This window comes from Falco peregrinus, chromosome 3 (assembly GCF_023634155.1).
Source record: "Falco peregrinus isolate bFalPer1 chromosome 3, bFalPer1.pri, whole genome shotgun sequence".
Taxonomy (NCBI): domain Eukaryota; kingdom Metazoa; phylum Chordata; class Aves; order Falconiformes; family Falconidae; genus Falco; species Falco peregrinus.
Window position 1 is genome coordinate 51,498,808 of NC_073723.1, and position 19,551 is coordinate 51,518,358.

The 19,551-nt window shown below is 41.9% G+C and overlaps 2 protein-coding genes across 4 annotated transcripts in view; both read right to left on the reverse strand.

Moving 5' to 3' along the window:
• Positions 1 to 8,796, reverse strand: part of LOC106112740 (chloride channel protein C-like) — an 81,073-nt gene extending 72,277 nt beyond the window's left edge. The window contains 5 exon segments of the mRNA XM_055800196.1: positions 1,144 to 1,319; positions 2,287 to 2,367; positions 7,429 to 7,474; positions 7,476 to 7,556; positions 8,450 to 8,796. Coding sequence (XP_055656171.1) covers positions 1,144 to 1,319; positions 2,287 to 2,367; positions 7,429 to 7,474; positions 7,476 to 7,556; positions 8,450 to 8,742 — 677 coding nt within the window. The 5' untranslated portion in view covers positions 8,743 to 8,796.
• A 9,700-nt stretch (positions 8,797 to 18,496) lies between these two features.
• The window catches only part of UBE2V2 (ubiquitin conjugating enzyme E2 V2), a 29,603-nt gene continuing 28,548 nt past the window's right edge, over positions 18,497 to 19,551 (reverse strand). For 2 of the 3 annotated variants that reach the window (XM_055799075.1, XM_005241411.4), the window contains one exon: positions 18,497 to 19,363. In XM_055799075.1, coding sequence (XP_055655050.1) covers positions 19,217 to 19,363 — 147 coding nt within the window. In that variant the 3' untranslated portion in view covers positions 18,497 to 19,216. The remainder of the gene's footprint in view (positions 19,364 to 19,551) is intronic. The other variant, XM_055799077.1, reaches the window with a different exon arrangement.

The window sequence follows — 19,551 nt, forward strand, 5'->3', positions numbered from 1 at the left end:
AAATAAATATAAACCCATAGAGTAACAGCAAATGTGAAAGGGTGTTGGGGAGGAGGGTAGGTTTGGTCAGGGTGGTGAAGAGGAAGAGAACAAACCTCAGGGATGAATACTTTCCAAACCCAAAAAAGATCAGAAATAAAACAGCAAACCGGCCAACAAACAATCTGTATCATATTAGGAGGGACTAATTTTGCCATCTCAGCTCAAGATACAGTTTAATGATGGTGGTAATCAAGTGCAGCAGGATTATCCTCCAAATGGTGAATACAGGAAACTATCTCACTTACCAAAACAGCAAAGCCCAAAACCTGGCCTGCAGTTACTAAATTTGGCTGTATTGCAACAGAGCAAATTTTAAGAATTGCTCTGACCTACAGAGCAGGACTGGGTAACCGTCCTTTCCCCTTCTTTCTACAGCATGATGGGGATTCTCTTTCTCTGTGTATAGCAAGGGCTGGGGATAAAGTCATTATCCTTCAAACGGACTATAAAGTCTGCTTTTCCCTACCTAGAAAACATTGTATTACACTACTGCATGAACAACAAGCAGATCCAACCTGACCTGCAATTTGCCATCTGCAGAGCTTTGCGAAGCAGTGCCTGGTTTCTGCGGTCGCCCTTAGCTGACATCTGTGGCTGCCGTGTTCGTAAGCTGGAAACATGGGTCCCAAGGGCCTGGCTGTCCATCACTGTGTGCCTTACACAGCCACTTCAGCACTTCTGCAAGGGGGCTGTAAAATTGTTGCCCCTTTTGTGCACAGCCACTTGAGACTGGCTTTATTTTTATACAGACTTGGTGTAAGTAAAAGCAGTTGTACGAGATGCAAAGGAGCTGGCAGGCCATAGCTGTGGGATGGGTTGCTTTTCAGAAACAAAATGGACTGCAGTTGTCCAGATAACTACTTGCTGAGTCTCAACAGGGAATCGTACTAGGGAACCAAGCCAGTATTTAAAACACACAGTGAAAAATGTTTTTCTTCACTGCATGGCATGAATAGTTGTGCTAATGCAAAGGAAGGGACAGCAGAGGTGAAAAGCACTCCCAGCGCAGGGTATTTTTTAAGCCAGTGTTGCCACCAAGACATACATTGCAAACCCACACCATCAGCCTGATAGCTTTAACTTTTGTCTGCTATTTCATACCCCAAATGGATCATGGGACCTTTTGGCCCGTAGAACAGCCCAGAGGCTACAGCCAGCACACATGAGACAAATGTCCCTGAAAAGGTCTTGATGTTACAAAAATGTTGAATAGAAGTCCCATTCAAATACCCGATGATTTCTGGCAAGCCCAATGGTGACCCTGCTGGGCAAAAGAACTTGGGGGGAAGAGAGAGAGAGAGAAACAGAATCAACAATCATTAGATGCTGATGTGTTAGATGAGTCAGAGTTTTTAAATCCAGCCCTCACCTTGCTCTGTCCACAAACTGTCCCAGAATTAACAGATGATGTAGATACACATATAACTTCTGGCTAGACACAAAAATTCAAGCTCCCAACAGCATTGCTATATGTGTACTGGGGGTAATGAGAGAAGAAAACAGCTGATGAGGGCCCCTGCCCCAGCACCCTGCCATGCCTGCCGATGCCTGAAGGCAACCAGCCTCTTGCCTTTGCACAGGCTGTCTGCGGGGCAGGGTGTACACGTGAACCTGTGTGGTTTGTCAGTTCAGACTTTAGATAGCTTAAAACCACTCAGTTATTACTCACATAACAGCAAACTCCCTTTTTCTACTGTTGCTGGATTTCAGGGTAAGTTCAGTAAAACGTTCACTTTTTCTCTCACCTATGCTGTTAATTGCCTGTCTATAATTAAGTTGAACACAGCAGGACAGTAAATGACAGAAACACTCAATGTTTTAGCCCTGCTGCCTTGTAAAAGTACTGATCTGGGCTACAAGGGATACCCACATAGCACAGCTAAAAGATCAATCTAAAACCAACAGTAACTTTTATATGGACTGATGGTCTTTGGCTTAGGCCCCTTCCAAACACTGAGTTTTCACAAGTTATACCAGCTGCCACTTGTATTTATTTTATAAACACCACATGCTAAGTGTAAATTGCATCGCCACCACCACTGATTTCACCCCAGACACTTTTATACAAGTTACGGGCAGTGGAATCCAGCCGTAGGCCGAAGGCCAAGACAGACCGCTCCAATGGGGTTGTATAATAGAGGGGAGTTTTTAAATGAAATACTGAATTAACCAGTATTTGGAAGGGCAAGAGATCTGGTTTATCACAGCGTTACAGGCTTGCTGTGTAGGACACTTAGCACTTACCAGCACTGAGGCTGACCACAGAACCACCATGGCCAGCCCTGACTCAAGCGCACACAGCCAGCTCACGTGAATGTCGCCATCCTGCCCGGCTGGCAAACAGATTACTGCATTGGCACCCACAGACCACGTCCTGCTTTTCCATCATCTTTTGCCCCACAGATTTCTGCAGGCAGAAAGCGTACCACAGGGAAAAACCAAAACAGGCAAGCAGTGCAGGCTCTTTAGAAGGATGGGAATGAGTAACAGTAAGGTGAACGATGACTTTCAGATTCAAGTCATGGCTTTTTTCCAGGACTTCTTGCCCATCTTTAAAACCACTATAAAGGACCCGTTGTTACTCATCAAGGCCCTTTTTCAGGTCAGAAGCAGAGGTAAAGGACCTTAAGAACATGCACAAGAAAACACTAAATGGTGTCTCTATATGGTGTCTTCAGGAGACATTTTGCCTGAATGAAGGCTTCAAAGTCTTAAATCAGTACTTACCTTCATGAATTTCCAGCTGTTACTAGTAGACAGAATATATGTGAGCAAGCTCTTTCCCGCTTTATTTTAACCAAAAGGACATTTCTCATACTAGGCCTTCTCACATTTAAAAAACACGTTTCAGTCTCCCTGGGTTTTCAGTTTATTTCTCTGTGCTTGTTCTGACTGCAGTTCTCCACGACTCCTCAGCTCCCACACACTTTGCCACCTTCTCCAGCGCCCAGCAGTGATTCACTGTGTGTGCAGGTCAAGCACAGCCCTTCCACTCCTGAGGTCGCAGCGTCACAGCCAGCCACCGCAGCCTTCCCGGCAGCCTGTCCCATACAGGCTTTTGCAAGCGCATCATGCCGCACACCCAAACAGCAAAGTGCGCGAAAATGAATTTTGCTCATCTGCAGCTGAAGGTGGTATTTAGATGGGAAGGCCTTCCGGGGCAGGAATTACATGTTTGTACTGATATCAGAGCCTGTGAGAGCTTACCTCCTGTGTCTCTTTGTATGAGTTTAATACAACAGGACAAATTTTATATTATGACAGGACCAACAGCATGTGTAATGGTTGTTGTGGTACCCTGGAATCAAACTGTGGTTTCTTTCTGTATATTCCTTATTTATACTTTAGTGTGTATATACACACATGCATGTATATGCATACAAATGCATGTGTATACACATGTATGCATGTGTATTCATCCACTGTTTATATATTTTATAAACATAGACATAGTTTATATATAAGAAACCCCAAGGAAATAATATTCCAAGTACTATAGGTTTTCCACGAGGAAAGCATATAAAACTTACCCTATGTCTGACAGAGCCAGCGCCAGCCGGCCCCAAGATGGACCCGCCGCTGGCCAAGGCCGAGCCCATCAGTGACGGCGGTAGCGCCTCTGGGACAGCGTATTTAGCAAGGGGGGGATAAACTGAGCAGCAACCTGCAGCCAGAGAGGAGTGAGACTGTGAGAGCAACAGCCCTGCAGAGCCCCAGGCCAGCGCAGAGGGAGGCAGGAGGTGCTCCAGGTGCCGGAGCAGATTCCCCTGCAGCCCGTGGTGAAGACCATGGTGAGGCAGGCTGTGCCCCTCAGCCCATGGAGGATCCCATGCCAGAGCCGGTGGATGCCCAAAGCAGGCTGTGACCCTGTGAGAAGCCCACACTGGAGCAGGCTCCTGGCAGGACCTGTAGACAGAGGAGCCCAGGCTGGAGCAGGTTTGCTGGCAGTACTTGTGACCCCATTGGGGACCCAGAGCTGCAGCCCACGGGAAGGTCTGACACTGGAGAAATTCATGGAGAGCTGTCTCCCACGGGGAGGGGTGGAGTGTGAGGAGCCTCCCCTGAGGGCGAAGGAGCGACAGAGGCAGCGTGTGATGGACTGACCCCAGCCCCATTCCCCATCCCCCTGCACCGCTGGGGAGGAGGAGGGAGAGAATTTGGGAGTGAAGTTAGGCCTGGGAAGCAAAGGAAGGGGCGTGGGGAACGTGTTTTAAGTTTTGGGTTTATTTCTTATTACCCTACTCTGATTTGATTGGTAATAAATTTCCCTAAGTTGAGTGTTTTGCCTGTGACAGTAATTGCTGAGTTGATTGCTCCCTGCCCTTACCTCGACCCACGAGCTTTTTGTCGTGCTTTCTCTTCCCTGTCTGGCTGAGGAGGAAGGTGATAAAGTGGCTTTGGTGAGCACCTGGCCCAGCACACGCACCATCCAGGCCATTAGTGAAGATATCCACAACAGTATCTGGCCCAGTATTGACCCCTGGGGTACACCCATGCTGACTGGCCTCCAGATGGACTTTGTGCTACCGACTATAATGCTTTGAGCCCAGCAGTTCTGCCAGTTTTAAATCCATCTCACTGACCACTTATGTAAGCCATACATCACCAGTTTGTCTTATGAGGATGTTATGGGAAACAGTGATGAAAGCCTTGCTGAAGTCAAGATAAAGAACATCCACTGTTCCAGTCATCTCATTAGTACAAGATTGTTACCCACTAAATCCATGCTGACTATGCCCAATCACCTTCTTGTCCTTCATACACTTACAAATGGTTTCCAGGGTTATTTGCTGTGTCATCTTCCTGGGGTCATGATGAGGTTGACTGGCCTGTAGTTCTCTGGATCCTTCTTGAAGACAGGAATGACACTGGCTTCCTCCAGTCCTCAGGATTCTCTCCTCAGTTTCCATGACCTTTCAAAGATAATTGGGCATGGCCTCACAATGACATCAACCACCTCCCTCAGAGAAGGCATAGAGTACCTTGGCCTTTTCCAAGTCCTTTGTCACCAAGTTCCTTACCCAGTTCAACAACCAGCCCATGTTTTTCCTAGTCTTCCTTTTACTGCTGATGTACCGGTAAATACCACCTTCCTTTCTTGTTGCCCTTCAACATCCCTGATCATATTCAATTCCAGGTACACTTTGGCTTTCCTAACCCCATCCCTGCACACTCAGACAGTGTCTCTGTATTCCTCCAGGGTCACCTGTCCCTGCCTCCACCCCTTGTGTGCTTCCTTTCTATGTTTGAGTTTTGTGAGGAGCTTCCTGCCACCTTTTGCTTGATATCCAGTTCATTGGAATGGATTGTTCTTCACTATGGAGGAAATAATCCCTGAAAACCAACCAGCTCTCTTGGTCCCTATTCTCTCCAGGATGGTCTCCCTTGGGATCCTTGGGATTCTTCCAACAGATCCCTGAGTAGACTAAAGTGTTCTCATGATGTCCAGAATTGTGGTCCTGCTTTTTGCTTTTTCCCCCTCATCTCAGGATCCCACATGTCACCATCTCATGGTCACTGCTGCCACCAACCTTCACATCACTGGCCAGTCTTTCCTTGTCAGTAAGTACAAGGTCCAGCAGAGCATGTCACCTCATTGGCTTCTTGATCATCTATCAGGAAGCTGTTATCAATGCACTCCAGAAACTTAATGGATTGCTTGTGCCCTGCTGTGTTGCCCTTCCAGCAGATATTGGGATGATTGGCTAAAGAATCCCACAAGGATCTGGGCCAGGGACCATGAGACTTCTTTCAATTGCCTGAAGACAGCCTTGTCTAATTCTTCATGAGCCAGCAGTCTATAGCAGACACCCGCAACATCACACATATTAGTGTGCCCTCCAACCCTGATCTGCAAGCTCACAGCTTACTCTCACCTGTACTAAGGCAGAGCTCCATGCATTCCCACTGCTTTCCCACAAAACAGAGCAACTGCCACTCCTAACCGTCCCAGTCTGCCCTTCCTAAAGAGCTGCTGCAGCACTCCAGCAGCATCAGCTATCCCACCATATCTGTGCAGACCAGGAGCCCATCTGCCGTGCTCCAGCCTCAGCGAGAGGTCACAGGCACTGCCCACAGCCACAGAGAGCTGCACCCTCCCTGGGGAGCTTGCTCTAGGTTAAGCCTGAGAAAGGCCCACGGCTGAGGGAGCTGGGCCTGTTCAGCCTGGAGAAGAGAAGACTGAAAGGGGGCCTTATCAATGTCTGCAAATATCTTAAGGGCGAGTGTCAAGAGGACGGGGCCAGGCTGTTTTCAGTGGTGCCCGGCGACAGGACAGGGGGCAACAGGCACAAACGGCAGCACAGGACATTCCTTCTGAATGTGAGGAAAAACATCTTTACCTTGAGGGTGACAGAGCCCTGGCACAGGCTGCCCAGAGAGGCTGTGGAGTCTCCTTCTCTGGAGACATTCAAAACCCGCCTGGATGAGGCTCTGTGCAACCTGCTGTAGGTGAACCTGCTCTAGCAGGGAGTTGGACTAGATGATCTCCAGAGGTCACTTCAGAGGTTGTAGCCTCTGCTAATTCAGCGGTAATTTCTGCCCCAGGTTCTGGAGACCAGCTCTGGCAGCTCCTTGCCACTGTTGCTGAGCCCAAAAGCACTGTCAGCCCAGACCCTGGCCCCCCCTCTGCATAAAGTGCTGCATCTGCTGGCTGCATACCATGGATGATGGTTACACAGGCTGCCCCCAGCACCAGCTGACAGGGTGCCCAGCTCCCCCTGGTCAGGGTTCAGTGGGAATAAAAGCTCAAAGCCCCTTTCTTACAAGAAGCTCTTTGTTATTCATACTATCTACCATAGATACCACAAACCAGGCAAAAATTTTACCACTTGGTTCTCTCCACAGGTAAGAGGAAAAACCAGTCAGGGTCAGAGATGCCTTAACATTTATATTGGTTTTAGCCACTCAGTGATTTTTACCACCACCATCCCAATTATCACAGACATGATGATACCCATCAAGGACAAATTAATCATTCAACAATAATCTATTACAGCATTAGCAAAAGATAGGTGCCCCAGACACACAAATAAACAACATATCTGACACTGGGTCCACATTCATTGAGCACCTTAAGAGAAACTTAATCCCTTCCCTTGGACATCAACCATACCTAAAGCAGCACATGCCCCTTAGGTACAAGGGGGAAGAGAAAGAGGAATATTTTAAAGACTGCCTTCATCAATCTCATGACAAGAACATCATCAAACATTATACTGTACTATAGGTTAAGTTCTTGCACAGTATATCAAAGCATACCTACACAAAGCACCACAGGATATTTAGTGTCCACACCCACCTAGAGAGACAGAACCTCTAGTCAGTTAAAACTTCATGATGTGTGTTTTCTAATAAACAAACATAGAAGAGGTCACTCTTGCTCACCTGCAGGTAATTTTCCACCAGGTCCCATTTCAATTTGATGAGACTCAATTATCTGATGAATCAAAACCCCCAGTGTCCCAACTGCTGTTCCAATTAGCCCAATTAGCAGCCATTGATCCCACTCTTTTCTAGAAATAGGAGAACACAGTTACCTCCCAGCCTACAGCACAGGTCTATTTCCCATGCTTCCTCTCACAAACATGCAAGTTCCATTTTTAGAGCACTTTGATATTAACCGTGACTGCTTTTGCCAACATCCCCTTAAAAAGTGTAGACTCAACAAAACTCTACCTTCAGGTGAAAGCCATTTCCATTTGAGTAAGGAACACAGTCAGGGTTTTTTGGTTTTGTTTTTTTTAAATATATAAGTAGCAGTGCAATCTGCTTTCAGATGCTAATTGTTTGTTGCCATTTCAAAATTCAATTATGTGACTCAGTAATTAAGCATTCAGTAGAGCACTTAGAACTCATTTCAAAGTAATTCCTGTTTTCTTCTATTGCAACTAATGCAGAGTACTAATCATATAAGTGTGCAAACCTTTACCTCTAGCTTATGTTTTTACTAAATTTACACTTCAAATAATAAATGTGAACCAATAGTAATTACTGATTTATTTCCAGTATCATTTAGGACTACAGCACCCCTACTGAAATTCAAACAGCATGTTTCCTGGACATTACACTAAGAGGCAGTGAATTTCAAGAAAAGTCTCAGTAAGACAACATTCCCCCAAACCTCTGCGAAGTCTCATCCTTTTATGTTTTATAAATTGAGTAGTTAATAACATATTTTTTGCATAGTCAAGAATTTGTCAAGAGCAAAGGCATAAGCACTTTCAAAAAATGCTCTTCATCAAATTTGCTTGCCACTTGGCTCCCTTCTACATACTATTGAAGCGTCTTCCTCAGTAGAAACAATAAATAAAGTTTTCTTAATTCCTTCTGCTATCAGGCATCTCCCTGGATTGTCCAAACTACCCATAGCTTACAGGCACCTTAAGAGTATTTAAGGTAAGTCTACCTGTTCGTTTTCTCTTGTAGCCACTTCTTACAAACTTTACTGTGTAAAGGCAAATAATCCAAACTCTCATGGGCTATCAGGTGTTCTCTCTCCCCCTCCTTGCAGTGATAATATGCAAAACTGCTTCTCCTGATGCTGCATTGCCTCCTAAGATCCTGAGAATGAATCAGATCAGGCCCATGATCTTCTGCCATTAACATCTCCTCTTCACCATTTTCCACATGTGTCCTATGGGAAAAAAGTGATGGCATTACAGTGGCCTCCAAGAATCTTTGGGAAGCCAACAAGACCATGTGAGCCCAAGAACAGTCTCCTTGAGACTGAGATGAATGGAAAGCCACCCAAGGATGGAGTAGCTGTGACACAGAGATTGGCTGGTTTGTGTTTGGCCTTGGTTAGCTGTCACAGTCAAAGCAATGAAAAGTTGTCTGAGCTGGAGCTCTCTGGTGAAGAAGTCACTCCAAGAACAGACTGACCACTGTAACAAGATTATTGCACCAGATCCTTGCAGGCTGTTCAGAGGACAGGAACGCTTAAGCCATAGGGGCTTTGTCTGTTTTAAAATACGATCACTTGCTGTGCTTTGAGTTGTCCAAAGATCTTGATCCACTATCTAATCACACAATTTAAATAAATTAAAATCTAGGTTGCAGTAACATTCAGTTAGACCCCAAATTCTCAGTATTATATAAGCACCCTAAAAATGCTTATTCTCTAACACAATTGCCTTCGAATTTACATGTCAATTTTCTTTTTAGAAAGGTAAAACTCATTTGCTGGACTACCAAACTCACTACAGCTTGGATACTTTACCCAAGGTAGCTTGCAAGTTGACAGTTCAGTCAAAGCAGAAAAAGACTTGATGCATAGCAAATATTTACTGTAAAGACAAATCAGTAACATGACGCACGTTTGCCACCTCCAAGGCGTGTTTTTGTTACCAAAGACAGAGTAGAGAAGATTGCTGCTGCTTTCCACTTACTAGCGTGTGGACCAATTTGGAAAGGTCTCATCTCAGATAATGAGGAAACATACATAGTTCCTCCGTTGTCAGGTAGTGAGTAACTAAATGGCAAGAGAGAACAAAAGCCACATGCAAATTATCTGAAGCCAAGGCTTTTGACCTATGATTTTGCAATGCTGAAAGTTTCCTTGTGACCCACACTTTTCAAATGTAATGAAACATATTGTCAAGGCAATACTGCCCAGGGCAGGGGGCACCTCCACATCAGGAATATAGCAATAGCCCAAGTCCAACTTCTTATACCATGACTGTGGGGTTTGCCAGCTCAGTCAGGCATTTTGTTCTAGGCATTTCAAAAGTACTATGCAAATTCAAGACCTGGCAACTCTCAGCCTAAGGAGAAAAAAAAAAAAAAGAAAAAAAAAATTGGAGACATGATCTACATAGAAACCAAAGACTTCAGAAAACAGTTTTTCCTGGAAACTATGTGAATGGCTACAAGCAACAGTAAATGCATCAGAAAAGTTAATGTTACTTTCCTTACAGGTGTAGGGAAATAAATTTATCTTTGCCACCAAATACATCCACAGAGAAGTTATCTGACAATAAACACACATTGTGTAATCAATTAAATCACTCAAGTCAAAGGTGAACTGAGGAGGAATAGCCAAGTCCTCACTCTGATTTTGACTTGTTATCTAAAAAGTGGCAAGCACTTTATTAGACTAGCTCAGACCTTAGTTTTGGGTTTAAGCACAAAAACATATTGTACAAGCTAATCAGCGTTTGTACAAAAGCTGGGTTTAACTAATCATATTCCAAGTTTAAAACAGAGCAAAGGAAAACAGAGCCCAGATGAGAAAAGCAGGCACCTGAGAGAGCTCCTGGCTAGGACCGCCCCCACATACACACACTGCTTCATGCAGGGGTGCCCAGCCTGGCTACCACAAGGTGTCTGTTTAGCACATTTCTTTATTTCTGCAACATGGGGATTTGTATGATGCCATTTTTCTACTTGTGTTAGATCAAACTAGTATAGGCAAATAGATCTGGGATTGCAGTGTGAACAGAAATACAAAATCCACTGATGAACACAGAAGGGGGCACCATCCACCACCCCCCGAAACTAAAGCTACCTTTCTAGGGGCAAGGGATGAGGCTAAGTCATTCTGCTCACTGACAACACAGATACACCTCATTCCATGTTATGGTGGTTTGTTATATAAACAGGACGGCAGTTTTCCCTCAGACAGGAACACCATTACCATCCCTAACAGCATACCTGAACATTTGTCTTTGCTGTCCCCAGTTGCCAGAAAAACTGAAGCTGACCCCTCCTCTTCCGTGAGGCACGCATTCAACCCAGTCTCTGCAGCAGTGGCTCAGCTATACTGCAGATTCTCACAGGCACCCACTCATGCATTCAAAGTGTTAATGAAAAAAAAAAGAAAAAAAAAAGAATGAAAATGGTATTTCAAACTTTGACCCCTAATTTTTTTTTTCCCCACAGACTCCTCTATAGTTAACTTAAACCCACCAGTACACTCACTTATCTGAAACACACTTCATGAGCCTCTGTGAAGCAGTGCACACATGGTCAGGGTCCAAAAGTGAGAAGGCAAAAAGCAGAGACATTTGAGATTGCAAGGGGGGCACAGCTGCATCCCAGAGATGCAGGAGTTGAGACAAATCTACAGAGGACAGACACAGCCTTACAAAATATGTACAAACACAGGGCATTCATTCATTATTTTACAATGAAACCTGATGACATTTTCCCTCCTTAACAGAAAAAGTTATTTTCAGAATACTTAAATGAAGAAAGCAAATGCAGATCGGGGTTGTGAAAGTGTTCTGTACCAGAAATTCCGCTGCTAGAAGTACATACTAAACTGCCCTGTCAGAACTTGACCCAAAAACTCTGCATTTTGGCTGTCATTGTTAAATCTGTTCCCACACAGACATACACATAGACCTCCCAGTGCTGAACATGAGCTTTCATCTTTCTTCTGAAAGTATTTTGGAGAGTGTATTACCAGTTCTGTAAAGTCTGCATTAAGGATTGTCCTGCTTTCTGCAGTGAGTCCTCATCTCCAAACATCACACAAGGATGTGTCCACTTATCCAACAGTTTTTTAATTCCAACTTTGCCATAGACAAAGGCAACCAGAGGCAATGATTAAAGTATCTTCCAGCACTGAGAAAGTATTAAATTCCCACCCCTACCCCTACCCCGAGGAGAGCGTTTAAGTCAGGCTGTGAGCAGCTCCCAGGTTTTCCACTCATTTCTGACTTTGATACCTGCACCTACAAGGCTCTATACCTGCTTTTGCAAGGCTTGCTACCTTACTTGCAAGTTTTCTTATGTCAGAGGGATCACAGTCTAACTGGGAACTGCTGCTTTGGAGGCAAGGAGGCGGCTATATTCTGTGTTCGTCACCACAAAGCTAGTAGCTACACACTTAACTTCAGCATGTGCTTTAAGGACTGAAGTTATAAATTCAATTTGACTTAGTTGGGGGAGAGTTATGAAATACCAATGTGGGGAAAAAGCATGCTTTCAAGTTGCCAAGACCTCAATTAGGGAGCCATAGAGCTCCTTGTTCTACTCCCAAGCAGCTTCCATGCAGACCATGGGCCTCCTCGCGCAAGGGCGAGGGCAGAGTACGGAGGGTAGGCAGGCACCAGCGCGGCGCTCTCCTCCTCGGTCACGTAAGCACACTGAGCTAGGCTGCCTCCAGCCAGGACTGGAAAGGACTCCCTTGAAATCGGAAAGATCAGCAAAGGACTGGACCACTGCTACTTGGCAATCTTGGTGGGTTACAGGCGAGGGGAGGCAAACAGAAGAAAGGCAGCTACCACATGACTATCACTAGCTGGCCATTCCAACACACAGTTTTAAGCTACCCCATCTAACTCCTCTTCCAAGCAAGTGGGAAGGAGCAACAGTTTTATTTGCCTAAATGTTTTTTAAGTGTGAGAGTATGTGCATACATTGCTAAATTAGCAAGTAAGAACTACCCACCAAACAGCATTAGCAATACAGCATGAGTTTAATTCCAGAACACTTGGTCTTTGAATCCACTTGTCTTTGAATAGTACAGACATAAATTAGAATCCAGCTATTACACATAAATGCACCTACACCAGAACTCCAATTCTTGCTACGGTTGTACTAAATCATTCCTACCTGGACACCAATTACCAATAACCTGTGTATCCAGATGGCTATATAACATAATTTCAGCTGTGTAGTAGCAAGCCTGTAAAAACCCAAGCAAATACTTATTTGGCACCCCAGTTTTATGCAAACAGAGAACAAAGTACTTTTTGAATGGTGTCAGGAGGTGTATATACTTAAGTTATATGAATTCCTTCTCTCTCCACTGCCCCCTTGTCTTCAGCTACAAGCTCATTACTGCAGCGTAGGCAATTTGTGCATCTGTCAAGTAAAACAGTGCATCATTTTTGCTGGCTTCTGTTTTAATATGAAGTATCATACAGCTATTATAGAATCACAAAAATACAGTAAACCATTAGAGACTGAGAGTTAACAGTTTTACACTGAGAAACACAACAATTCCAAATCAATCCGAAGGTAAAGTGAAGAGTATTTGAAATGCCAGAAAAAACAGTTACTACTCTAAGGAACGTGAGTGGTTCAGAGTTTATTTAACAGATTGAAAGCAGCGTGGCAGAATGAAGAGCTTCCGAAGCAGTGCTCTATTCACAGCATCCCACTCTGAAGATCAAAACCATTATACTACTAATTGAGGTGACACTCAAAAGATTTTAGATAATGAGTGTTTAATGCACAATCTGAATTTCAGCTCAAGGAAGAAAATAACGATCCATAGTGATTGAATAGCGATACAAAAAAATCACTACCTGGAAACATCATGGCTATAATTCATTTCACATTATTTCAGTACTTCAAAGTTACAGCATTTAAGGAATGAAAAGACTACTAACTTAGCATGAGAATTTTGCTATAAATGCAATGACTCTTACATTTGATGCTGACTGTAAGGACACAGACATTTCAAACATTTTCTGATAAGGCTGTAACAAATCTAATATATTGTTACAGGCTAGTAGTACCATACAAGATCGTAACTTTAATCTGCGTATCTTCATACAGAAAAAAAACTGTACATATGACAGGAAACTGTTTCAGAAAGCAGAAACCAAGATGACTATCGCTGTCTCCACAAATCCTGACATTGTGGCAAGGAGTTATTTTAGAAATTTCTCACAAGCAGACAGTTCCATAGTTCAAAGTGCAACACACCACCCAGAGATGAGAAATAACGTGCTTTCCTGAAATTAGAGCCCAGCAAACAAACTGTGGAAGAAACTGTTGGCCAGAAAAGGCAGGGGTCAAGCTTGCTGGCAGTTTGCTTGATACCATGACAAAAGCAAAGAGCTTTTAGCATAGACTCTTGTCATTAATGGTATTGACACTATTAACCGCATGCATACATTTAAACTTTAAGCTGCCGATCAGCAATCACTTCGATTAACCTGGGAACAAAAGGGCCAGCTGCCAGCATCACAGCTGCCATGGTTTTGGTTTACACTGCTCCTGGCGGTGGCAAGCTTTGCATATCAAAACCTAAAACAAATGCGAGTCATCTCAACCTGCTGTACTTCATCACAGTGTTTAACAATTTTAAGCTCTATCTCAAAAAATGTGAACAAGATCAGTAGAACTAGGTTAAGTCCTGTCAGGCTGAACTTCAGGAGTTCCAAGTGCTAGTTTATCTCCCAAAATCATTCTGCAAGGCTCAACCCTCGTATTAATCCAATTTTCATGACACTGGAAAGATCTGCTAGAAACACGCCTCTACATCTCCATGATAACTTCACACCTCTACTCTTTGAGCTGCTTTCATACAATTTGTAACAGCTTTTATTCCTGTGACAACTGGGAAAACAGCCATTTTTTCACGGTCTATTCTCAAGTCAAGTAACAAATGCATTTACCTCTACCAAGTTTCTTGTTTTCTTGGTAACTTTTATCAGTAGAAATTGCAGAGGGAAATCAAACCCTTCTGCCTTCCCTTTCTCATTCCTGCATGCTTAAAAATATAATAATAATTTCAAATGAAAACAGCCAATGTGTTAAATCAGCATACCTACACATCTATGATCATCAACAGGGAGCAGAGTGGGAAGCAGCACAAAGCAGCTGATGAAAACCTTCCTTGTTTATGTCTGCATAGCCATTCCTTCAGTATTTCTGAGTTAAATATACAGGGTTTTTTAAACCCCAACTGCATAGTTTATACATTATAAAACCATGTCTACAGTTCATCCACACTGCATACATTAAAAGCAGAAAGTTGTGATGCTTCTGTTAAGAAATGATGCAAAGTCATAAATCAGTATAGAAAACATGCATTATATCAGGAGATCCCAAGCACTGGTTATTTGTGCACTATCTCAACATAATCCATTAAGTTATTCATTTATATAGTTTGGCACTTGTATAAATAATAAAAGGCCTTAAAAATGTATCACTATTTTAAAATGGTTAAGACTGAAAAACATCATGGAATTGTTTGAATATGCGAATGCTACTTGAGAGTTGGCATATGACAGTTTATAGAATGGAATTCACTGTACATTAATTTACAACCGTTTATCAATTGAGCTGAAGGTACACGTCCATTTAGTAAAAAAGAAAAATACATTATAAACTGCATTAAGGTAAGAAAGCTGGTATTTTACCCATTGAATGGAGTACTCATTCCTACAGAAGTTGAGATCAGCTAGCGATCTTTTACGTTTTTCTAAAGCAGCATAAGTTATATTCACACTTCCAGCATTACAGACAATATACCCTTCATATCATTTTAGCCCATGATCGGCAGGGTCTGCAACAGAAAAGATTTAATACACTGTTTCAGGAAATAACACAATCATATAACAGGTAAAAGAAGAAAACCCTCTCACACAATTGTTCCATTATGCAGAGTTAACACAGATGCATTAACAAGTTTGGTGGGGTTTTGTTTGGTTTGGGGTTTTAATTTATTATTATTAAAGACCACAGGCATTCATCATGTCCCTCCAATACCTCCCCACCTCAGAAATCTTCCTAGGCTTCACAAGAGTTCTGTACACATTATTTAGAAAAACGTATGAGAAGCATTCTGTCCCACCGCTTCACTTCTCTCTGGAATTTTACTTGCACAGAAGACCAACTATAGTTTTAAGTCATCCTTTTTTGTTACAGTAACACAGATTCAGACTTGCTTATTAGACCAGTTTATTCCTTCTTCTCTAGCAGTGAAGACTAGCCACACCAGTTTTCAAAAACTAGAGGTCAGAATAAAAACAAGTAGCAGTCAGACACCCTGCCTCTGTCACAGTACAATTACCAAGCCGCCTGCTTAAACAAGCTTTCTGCATCAAAAGATAGCAAGAGAGTGTAATAAATATTTTTAGGCCCTGAATTACTGTCCCAAAAGCTAAACAGGAAATACATTTCCACAAACTCACCATGCAAGTAGCCATGTAAACCACTAATACTTGTCTAAATTAGACAGTTTATTATTACTATTATTATAGTTGATCAATTGCCATAGAATGCACTAAAATTTTCCTTTAGGCATCCCCAAACATTTAGGAGGAATGTGCATTATGCATTTATTTCATGATAGTTTCAGGGCTTCATTCCTGACTTTCTCTTGCTGGTCGTCAAGTATTTTCAACCTGCTTTCAGGAAGATGAGCGCAATCAAGGCAGTTGGTAGGTACACACCTTGCAACATTTTATGTACTTTATTATCAATGAGTAAGGCACGTTATTTGTAATATGGATATTTCCATAGGCTTGCTCATTGTACCCTAAGGTTTGCGAAGCATGAATCATACGGTCTTTGGGTTTTTTCTTTGCTTCACAGTACGCTTACCCCTCCCTCAAACAACCAAAACACAACACCTTTGGTAATGCTTTAGAGCACAAAGCCCAGGTGATCACCACCATGATACAGATTTCCAAATCCAATTTGAAAAAATCTTGTATTTAGACCTTTTCACTTTGTCTCTCACAAAAACGGCTTAAAATGGTGCTCTACTTTGCAAGAGGTACAGAGGTTTGAGAAGAAAAAACCCACACATTTGCTAACAACAGCAAATTAAAATCTTGCCAAAAGAACATAACACAAATTAAATAGTTGTAAGAGGAAGAATAAAATTCTGGCATCGAAGTAGGTTACCCAAGAGAAACCACAAGAACATGAGAAAACAGATTATTAAGCAAGCATTGATCTGACATGGATACCTATAAAACAACGTAAACTTTGTGGAGGACAGTAAGCAGCAGTGCTTCAAAATCTTCAGGTAGTAAGAGTTTTGAGGAGGCTCTCAACTTTATGCAGCAGTGAAAGACACTTTAAAATTTCATAATTAATTACACTGAAACTATTTCAGTGGGAGCAAAATGGAAAAACACCACACTTAAAAATCACTGCAGGCATATTTTTATAGCCATCTTTTATATTACATACTCTGGTGTCAGAGAAAAGGTCAGTTCCCTCCACCACTTGATTTTTCTTCTGCAAAACCTATGTGCTGGCAGCTAGATAAGCAAATTTTCACAGATACAAACGGTTACAGACAAGGAGGAATCACTCCTGCGGAATCAACCTGCACCACATACAACCAAGGGAACAACCAGCCTTTTTCATGCTCTGTGAATAAGTCAGTCTCTAAAATTGTTACCAACCATGTAACAGTCCATGAGTATTTCTCATTCTCTCAATAGTTTATGCTGAAATTTTCCCAAAAATTCACCTCTTAGAACTGTACAGTTCCATTATTTTAATTGATTAAATATAAATTAGCAGTGTCAGTGTAAGAAAAAAAGATTTAATGGCATAAAAATCATTCAAATTATATCAAGTAAGAAACTGTTGCAATGCACTTCAGCCAAACCATCACAAATGATACGTTATATAAATACAGACAGGAGGTAGCTGGCAGCTACAAATTCACCAATTCTGAAGTGTCCAATTTGTCTAAAAAGCATAAACTGACAAATACTAATTAAACCTTTCAATTTAAAAAAAAAAACAAACCACCTAGTTTATTGCTTTTAAAGGTTTGTTCTTTACATCAGAAATAGGCAAAGGCATATCAAAGAAAGCTACCTGGCTATTGATGGCTTTTGATTATATTCACTTTTTCAAAAGAACCACCAAATAAAATTTTGAATGCAGACAGGCAAGTCACTCCCAATGTTACATGTTCTTACCAAAATGAACAAAGGCTTGCATTCTCCAAGGGGGAAAAGTAGGAAAGGAAAGAAGGTATAATTTCCGAAAGGATAGCATTGACTACTTTCTTATGAGAAATCAGTAACAGAACTAAAACCAGTGTTCCCACCAGACAGAATACATTGAAAAAAACAGAACAACTGCAGGAGAGGCAGAAAGCATTCTAGCTACAAAGACAGTCGTGTAATGGGATACGATACATGGAATGCAGATGGAAATATGAAGATCTGTACCACTGGAATAATTTTTATTAAAGCTTCCTTTTTGTGTGTTTCAGAAAAGGCGAAAGTGGAACAGAAAGAAAGGCAAGAAACACAGAAGAAGAAAAGGTGCAAAAAAGCAAGAATCAAGGCAGGAACTGCAAAAGCAAAACAAAGGACTGAGAAGTAGGGGCAGACTTCAGCAATGTGGTCTGACAACTGCTTAGAGGTCAAGTAAGTGAAGTGAAAGTTATGCTCATTTCTCAAAAGAATCTGGAGGGGAGGGGAGGGCAAAGGGAGGTGGGTAGGCAAGGTTTTTTTGTTTTTATTTTGGAGTTGGTTTTGGGGGTTGGATTTTCTTTTTAAACATACTTATCTGCACAGTGCAAGCTTGTCTAAAGAATGGTACTACAGGTGACAGAACTTACTCCCCTGCAACAAACAGAATACTTTGACCTCTCAAGTAAACTAAGCATATAAAAGTGGTAAGAATAAAAGGTGCAAGTAAAACCAGCAGCAATATTATGTCTGGCTTTCCACTACTTCTGCAAGTTACTGTACATATGTTACATCACTATTATAGAAATGGCACAACCTCAGACACTTTCCACATTTTATTTACATTTTAAGACTAACTTTAATCTCAATCACATATCCATACATTTCCTTTGTTTCACTAAAACTTAAATGCATGGTTTATTAGAACAAAGACTGTAAACAAATATTTGCCATGTCCAATACATGTAACACACAGGAGCTGCTTAACAGAAATTAATCCCCCCATTTTATAAATACAGGTATCAAAACAATCCTGAACATACTTTGTGACACTACTAGTAGTCGGCACCCACACCCTTGCAAAATTAAACAAGATGAGCAATGGTATCACTGTACCTGCTACTTTGAAACAAATCTAACTGCAGCTCTTTTACTAAGCAAGATGGATAAAGCATGCCATTTATATTTTGCCTTCTCAAGAGATTATTTTTGGAAACATATATTATTCCACAGCAATCTGACACTTTCTGTCATGCTTTCATCTTGTAAAACCTGAATTCCTATTTTAGGCTATTTCAGGCTTATGCTTAAATGACAGTGCCTCGATAAGAGAAAAAAAAATTGTGCTGCCTTTTTCTCCCATAGTGCCTGAAAACATATTGGGCATACATATATTATATATATTCTTACAAATGTCCAGGTCATGTATACCAGCTGAAATTCTTTTAATGTGTGGGTGTTTGCATTGTGAGATTTAATCAAGACATTAACATGAGTAGAAGGTTGTTGTTTTAAGACAGAAGTTTGAGAATCAGCTAAAATTAATTGTTGTAAGTTTGTCCCTCTGGAGGTTGTGGAAGCTTCATATTTTCTTTGGACATCATTAGACGTCTTAGCTCTTGAAGTACAACTTTAATGCTATAAGAATTTTGCCATTTTGCTAACACTGGTATGCTCCGTGCATCCACCTGGAAAAAGAAGAAAGAGTTCTAAAGTTAATGATGAAATAGAACATCTCTACATAAACAAATTCTATTGACCTAATTCTTCTAAGAGCAGGTCTAAGCATTCCCTGACACTTTCTCTGTGGCATAATGTTCCTGTGTTCAAGAAATATTTTAAGGAAAACCACCATATACTTACACGCAGATCAGAT